This window comes from Euprymna scolopes, chromosome 46 (assembly GCF_053919585.1).
Source record: "Euprymna scolopes isolate OS-2025 chromosome 46, ASM5391958v1, whole genome shotgun sequence".
In the NCBI taxonomy this organism is placed as follows: domain Eukaryota; kingdom Metazoa; phylum Mollusca; class Cephalopoda; order Sepiida; family Sepiolidae; genus Euprymna; species Euprymna scolopes.
The window spans coordinates 72,748,680-72,756,484 of record NC_136527.1 but is presented as its reverse complement, the minus strand read 5'-3'; the positions used below and the strand labels follow the sequence as shown (position 1 = coordinate 72,756,484).

The 7,805-nt window shown below is 31.6% G+C and overlaps 1 protein-coding gene across 12 annotated transcripts in view; it reads left to right on the top strand.

Annotated features, from left to right (window-relative positions):
* Nucleotides 1-7,805, top strand: part of LOC145271177 (type-1 angiotensin II receptor-associated protein-like) — a 194,086-nt gene that overhangs the window by 126,632 nt on the left and 59,649 nt on the right. For all 12 annotated transcript variants that reach the window (XM_080126713.1, XM_080126717.1, XM_080126711.1 and 9 more), the window contains exon 2: nucleotides 2,103-2,137. In XM_080126713.1, coding sequence (XP_079982839.1) covers nucleotides 2,103-2,137 — 35 coding nt within the window. The remainder of the gene's footprint in view (nucleotides 1-2,102; nucleotides 2,138-7,805) is intronic.

Below are 7,805 nucleotides of genomic sequence, written 5' to 3'. Positions count from 1 at the left end.
GATATACAGGGTACTGAGATTTGGGAAAATCTTTGTAATCGGTTTTCAGCCAGAAATTTGGCTGTAAAGAGGTCAATCTCGCCTATGGTTGTGTTCAAGTCTAACGTAAATAAGTTCTTGATGAGCCGTTCCATATAAGTTATCAAATTTAACAAATTTTCATTACTAATGATTATTATATTGTCCAATTTCCACTGTACACTCTTTAACCCTTATCCTTGAGTGGCCTCTTGGCCTTGATAATGTGTTGATACCTATGAAAAAAAAAAAAAAAAAAAAAAAAAAGAAAAAGTCCAATGTGAACAAGTTCTAATTGAATCGTCCCCCTAAGTAATCCAAGTTACAAAATTCCCACTGTTTACTATGCTAAAATCACAATGACTAATGTATACCTATTAACCCTTATCCTTGAGTGGCCTCTGGGCCTTGATAAGTGGTAACACCCATGTAAAAAAAAAAAAAAAAAAAATGTTTGTATGTCTGCCTAAAACTTTCGACAGAGGTGATAGAGTTTCACGAGATCGGTATCATTTTGAAGCTCGACTCTTTGGACAACAAATATTAAAAAAAATTGGCCAAAAACATCAATTCCTTCACCCTCAACTGGGCACTTTTCTACAGGGATGGGTCGCTTTTTTCGCCGATTTTTATGAAAGTCATCCCCTCTTTTTGATTGTCTAGCCTTTAATTTAAACCTTGACCACTTTCGGGTTGGTGATGGACGCAACACAACAGCAAAGACGTCCTGTGTTTTTTTTTTTTTTTTTTTTTTTTCACACGTTCTTTCCTCCTTCACAGTACGGGTTCAAGCCTGCCTGCCTACTACCATTTTAAAAAAAAAAAAAAAAAAAAAAAAAAAAAAATTTATTGCTCAGCACACACCTCCAACCACCCAGGCAATGCCGGGAACCCAGACTAGTTTTAAATAAACTGGACATTTTAAAGGCCCAAATATTTTAGGGGATTCGAAATCTGCAACTTTTCTGTTAATACAATCAGTAACAAGGTTTTCTGGATATAAGTTAACAAATTTACCTAATTTCCATTATTAACGATTACTATATTGTCCAATTTCTACTGTGCTCTCTTTAACTCTCATCCTCGAGTGGCCTCTTGGCCTTCATAAGTGGTGATGCCTATGTAAAGAAATACAGGTTAATATTGGTTCAATCTGCATGGCTAAACATAAAAGTATAATCTTTATGTAATTTCATCTTTTTGTTGTTTAATTGTCAAATGTTGTTAATTATAATGTTATAATTTGCATATGATTATTAATGAATATTTTCCTGATCTTGTCTAGTTCGGAGTCTAGTCTACATGGCGAACGAATCATGATGGCTCTATGTACCAACGTATAAATTAAGCCGACCTTTCATGATTTTGGCACGAAAGACCAGTTCATTTACAGGGCAGTAAAAGTCAGCTTCCGTAAATGGTTTGTATGTGAATGGCAGAACAAAAAATAGGAGGCATTACTTTTGGAACGCCCTTCGTCGGTGCCTCCACTCAGTCTTGAAAGACAAAGGATACCCCCCCCCTATGTAGGGGCAGCTGTGTGTGTAATTGTGAAGCAAGGGTTGTGCAATATCGAACCACACCTCTCCTGAATCGACACTACTTGAGTCCAGTGGCAAGGAGAAGTCCAGGACGACTGGAAACACTGCTGAGATAAGCGGAGAGCACATACAGCACCTAGAAGTCCCTAATGGTCACCCATCTGGTACTGGCCAGGCTCATCGTTGCTTAACTTAACGGTGTGTCTACGTGATTATGCCGTATAACACCTTTCATATATTAGTAAATTTAGTTATTTCATTCACCGAAATGGCTTTTGAAACAAAAGGTAAAACAATTTTTTATCAGACTTGTATGCCAAATACAATTGTTTAATAATGCTTCTTGTTATTAAAAAGAAAAATTTAATTTTTAGTTGATTCTATTTTACAATGAAGAAAAAAAAAAAAAAAATTTGTCTCAATTTCATTGAAAAGGGCTTGTTAAAAGGTTGAAATATTTGATTCATAATATTGTTTTCCCAGATATATATTAGTGATTATATTGTGATTTTAATTTTAAACAAAGTTTCTTTTATCTTACAGGTTATTGTAATCGTTCATTTTATTCTGACAGTATGGTAAGTATCCAAACATTTGTTTTTAAATATTTTTTTATTTTATTTATTTTTTTTTTTACCTAAAACCAAGCTCTGACCCCCATCTGGCATCAATTGAAATGAATGGCACTCATCTTGGGGAGGCTCCATGTTTTCACAAGCTTCTGGGTTTGACCTTTACTCCTGATCTGAAATGGAACACGTAGATCAAATCTATTGCCAAGGTTGCTGGAAAAATGGTGGAATCCTACCGCTCCAGTAGATATCTTACTGCCAATGCAGTTCTCTTCTTATACAAGCGCCAATTACATCCTAGGATGAAGTACTGTTGCCACCTCTTAGCAGGAGCTGCAAGAAGCACCTGCTCCTGCCTTGCCAGAGTTCAAAAAAGACTTTTTAGCTTAGTAGGTGATGCCCTTTTCTTTTTCCTGCCACCCCTTTCCCACAGGAGACATGTTGCAAGCCTGTCTCCACTCTGTCGCTATTATAATGGCAAGTGCTCGTCTGAGCTCCAATCCATGGTCCTCCCTCACTAAACTTTCACGAAAAACACTCCTCTAGTTGAAACCACTATCAATAATTTCCCCCACTCTTTATCTGTGCCTAAACGTAAATTTCAAGAACAAAGCTTCTTTCTTAGAACTGCACACCTGTGAAACTCTCTTTTGTGTGCCTGCTTTCCAGCTGACCACAATATGGCCATCTTCAAGTTCAACGTAAACAAATTCTTCATGAGCCGTTCCCCTTAAGTAATCCAATTTACCAAATTTCCACTACTAACAATTATGACATTGTCCCATTGACTACTGTACATTCATTAACTGTTATCCTCGAGTGGCCTCTTGGCTTTGATAAGTGGTGACTGCTTTATAATAATAAAAAAAAAATGACTTGATCTTGACTTTTGGCAGCATTCACCCAGGATAGGTTGAACCGGCTCTTCTCAATGAGCACACAGCATCCTGAATGAACCCAGACGATGCACAGCAATCTGCAGTGGCTAAATAGTTATCGGCAGCCAGTTTCACGACCAGTGGCAAACACTGAAGACCTGTTGATTGGATGTAGGTTTGACATTGGCTTTGATGGTGTCTAACCATGGCTTCAACTGGCCTCTTTTGTAAACCTGTTTTCCATAAAGACAAGGTAAGACACAGGGTCACTTTCTAGTGGGAACCCAGATCTCTTTAAAAGATCATTCTGTTCCAATTAAAAAAAAAAAAAATCCGTTAAGTTGCATTGACTTTCTTTTGTCAATGGAAGCGTCTCGGTACCAGGATTCCATTGCAACCAGAGAGATTAGTTAGGTTTTTTTTTTTTTTTTTTTTTAAATAGGCATCACCACATTATCAAGGCCAAGAGGCCACTCAAGGATAAGGGTTAAAGAGTGTACAGTAGAAATTGGACAATATAGTAATCATTAGTAATGAAAATTTGGTAAATTTGATAACTTATATGGAACGGCTCATCAAGAACTTATTTACGTTAGACTTGAACACAACCATATTGTAGTCAGCCGGAAAGCAGGAAAACGGAAGACAATTCCACAGGTGTGCAGTTCTAAGAAAGAAGCTTTGTTCATGGAATCTACGTTTAGGTTTAGGCACAGATAAAGAGTGGGGGGAATTATTGATAGTGTTTACAACTAGACGAGTGTTTCTTGTGAAAGTTTGGCGAGGGAGGACCATAGACTGAAGCTCAGTCGAACACTTTCCATGAAAATAACGATACATCAGAGACAAACTCGCAACATCTCTTCTGTGAGATAGAGGTTGCAAGGAAGAGAAAAGGACATCTCCTATGAGACTACGAAGTCTATTTTGAACTCTATCAAGGTAGGACAAGTCCTTTCTAGCAGCTCCTGCCCAGATGTGGCAACAGTATTCCATCCTTGGACGTACCTGGCTCTTATATAGATAGAGAATAGCATCAGCAGTGAGATATCTACCGGATCGATAGAAAGATCCCACCATTTTTCCAGCGGCCTTGGCAACAGATTTGATGTACGTGTTCCATTTAAGATCAGGAGTAATGTTCAAGCCAAGAAGCTTGTCAAAACTAGAGGTCTCCTGAAGACGAGAGCCATTCATTTCAATTGATGCCAGATGTGGATCAGAGTGTTGGTGATGTAAAGAGAGAAGCTTTGTTTGACTCGGCGTTATTCACTCAGGATGGGTTCAGCTGGCTAATGCAGATTTTGTATTTAGTATTATATAGTAATAATTTAAAAAGTAAAAAAAAAAAAAAAATGACGTTTCGGCCAACTATTCCTCTGGCCGGCTTTGGGTAGGATTGAAACCACTATCTTCAGACAATGTTCATCTGGAACCATAGAAATTCAACGTCTCTATCAACTGCGCCACGGGTCCCGAAGGGCGATCAAGGTTAGATTTTTTGATCTTATAAATCCACGTTTGTTTATTATCTGATCTTCCATGGGCTTACTTGGTCAAAACGTGGTGAGACGACGACAACAACTACGGATGGCAGTGATGGCTGAGAATGCAGTTAGGAGATTCGGAGTTCCTATCCGTTGCGGTTACCACCTGACGAAGGCCAGAGGAATAGTTGGCCGAAACGTTGTGAATAAACAAACAAATAAAAGATGAGGATAATAGTTCGCAATAAATAAATTAATATAAATAAATTAATATAATATAATTTAATATAAATAATTTAATATGAATAAATTAATATAAATAAATCAATATAAATAATTTAATATAAATAATTTAAAATAAATAAATTAATATAAATAATTTAAAATAAATAAATCAATATAAATAATTAAAAATAAATAAATCAATATAAATAATTTAAAATAAATAAATCAATATAAATAATTTAATATAAATAAATCAATATAAATAATTTAATATAAATTTAATATAAATAAATTAATATAAATAATTTAATATAAATAAATTAATATAAATAATTTAATATAAATAAATAAATATAAATAATTTAATATAAATAAATATAAATAAATCAATATAAATAATTTAAAATAAATAAATTAAAATAATTTAATATAAATGATTTAATATAAATGATTTAATATAAATAATTTAATATAAATAATTTAAAATAAATAAATTAAAATAAATTAAAATAATTTAATATAAATACTTTAATATAAATAATTTAAAATAAATAATTTAAAATAAATAAATTAAAAAAATTTAATATAAATAAATTAAAATAATTTAATATAAATTAATATAAATAAATTAAAATAATTTAATATAAATAAATTAAAATAATTTAATATAATTTAATATAAATAATTTAAAATAAATAATTTAATATAAATAAATTAAAATAATTTAATATAAATAAATTAAAATAATTTAATATAAATAAATTAAAATAATTTAATATAAATATAATTTAATATAAATAAATTTAATATAAATAAATTAAAATAATTTAATATAAATATAATTTAATATAAATAAATTAATATAAATAATTTAAAATAAATAAATTAAAATAAATAAATATAAATAAATAAAGTAGTATATATAAATTAATATAAATAAGTTAATATAAATAATGCTCATCTCAATAATGAATTCCAATAAAAATAATATATATTAAAAAAAAATGACTCGTGCACTACCACGGAGAATCAAAACCCAAAGCGTTTAGCTTACAATTTACTTTTTCCTTTGACGTTATTGCTTGAGCTATGAACACACGTTTGCTGCAAGGCTAAAAATTAAAAAATGAACCAATAGATATTACATTACACATACATATTTGTAATGCCGTCGTTTGACCTGCACCAATTTTCCTGGGCTAAAACCCAAATATAAAGTTTTGCATGGGTCTGAATACCCTATATATGAAGTTTCATGTCTGTAGACCAAAAACTGACAGAAGAGTTCAGTAGACAAAATTTTTTAAACAAACAAATATATATATATTATAAGGTAAAATTAAAAGCCAAGAACAATGCGAGATTTTTTTTTTTTTTTTTTTATAGAGTAAAATTAAATGAAAACAAAGAAATAAATTTCTTTTTTTTGTTGTTTGTTTTTTCTTTTTCACACAAATTTTAACTCTAAACAACAGTAATTTTTTTTTCTGTTGTATTCAATGGTGTTATAACACCATTGAATACAACAGAAAAAAAAAATTACTGTTGTTTAGAGTTTTGAATACAACAGAAAAAAAAAATTACTGTTGTTTAGAGTTAAAATTTGTGTGAAAAAGAAAAAACAAACAACAAAAAAAAGAAATTTATTTCTTTTGTTTTCATTTAATTTTACTCTATAAAAAAAAAATCTCGCATTGTTCTTGGCTTTTAATTTTACCTTATAATTTTCTTCAACAATGCTTCAAGCAAACTACAATCTACTTAAATATATATATATATATATATATATACACATACATAAATATATAGAGAAAGTGGTTTGTGTTTATTATAACCTTTTTACGCAAATATAAATCATGTAGAATATCTGCATGAATATAATTACACGTAATAGTTGATCATCCCATAAGAAAACCGAAAAAAACTAATAGGGAATTAATTAAAATGGATGTTTAAAAGAATATGCAAATTAGCTAGATCTTTTGAAGATGAATGCAATTCCACGACCCATATATAACAAAGGTGTATTTTCTTTTTAAATAAATAGAAAACGATTTTTGATATGAATATCAATACACAAAAAAAATCCAAATTTATAGGAGTATAGATGTATTTATATATCTCCTGTAGTTGATGACAACATATAATAAGGTAGACATATTTTGCTAGAATAAAAAAATTCATGTTCGTTTAATGTAACATTAGCATATACATTTGTTAATGGAAATCTCTCCAGACAAGGCGTGAAGCCACTTGATGCAAAGAGTTAACAAGAACGAAAGATGATTATTGCAAAGACAGAAAATGCCTATTGACCTTAGTCTTTAAAAGAAGATAAAGCTACAGATAGAAGGAAAACAGGGAGCAGGAAGAGAGTTCCACAACCTTGCAGTCCTTGGAAAGAAGCTACTGGAATAGAAGACTGTATTGCAATGAAATATCAAAACAGCAAATTAATGAAGACCACTAGACCAACGAGTCAAAGAAGCTGGAACAAAGGAAGCTGAAAATAGATCGGACAAATTTGGAGAATAATTTGTTGCAAAATTTTTGTTATGAGAAGGTATGATTCTAGAAAATTGAAAGGTTCTACTGATAGACACTGGTGATAGTAACTGACCAATTAAATGGATCTATGTTCTGCTAGCAGCCAATCAAAAGCTAGAATTGCTAAAAAAAAAAAAAAAAAAAAAGAAAAATTTGACCTTTTAGAATTCCCACACATAATATTTTCATGTCATTTCATTGAAAAATGCCAAGCCACACACCGCCAGGAAAACCAAAGACAAGTTTGAAGAGCTGGACGGTGTGGAGGTTCTGCCGCATCCAACCTACAGTCCTGACTGTGCTTCATCGGATTATGGCCTTTTCCATTCAATGCAACATTTTTTGAAAGGATGCCGATTCAACTCGCTTAATGAAGTCGAGGAAGCGTGTCAAAAATTCTTTCATTCGAAACTGGCTGAATGATACGTTGACAAGATTCGATAGCTTGCAAATCAGTTGCAGAAATTCTTGGAAAATGATTCTTTATTTTGTCACATTTGTGCCGGTGCATCTGCCACTAGTCTCTCACTCCTAGAC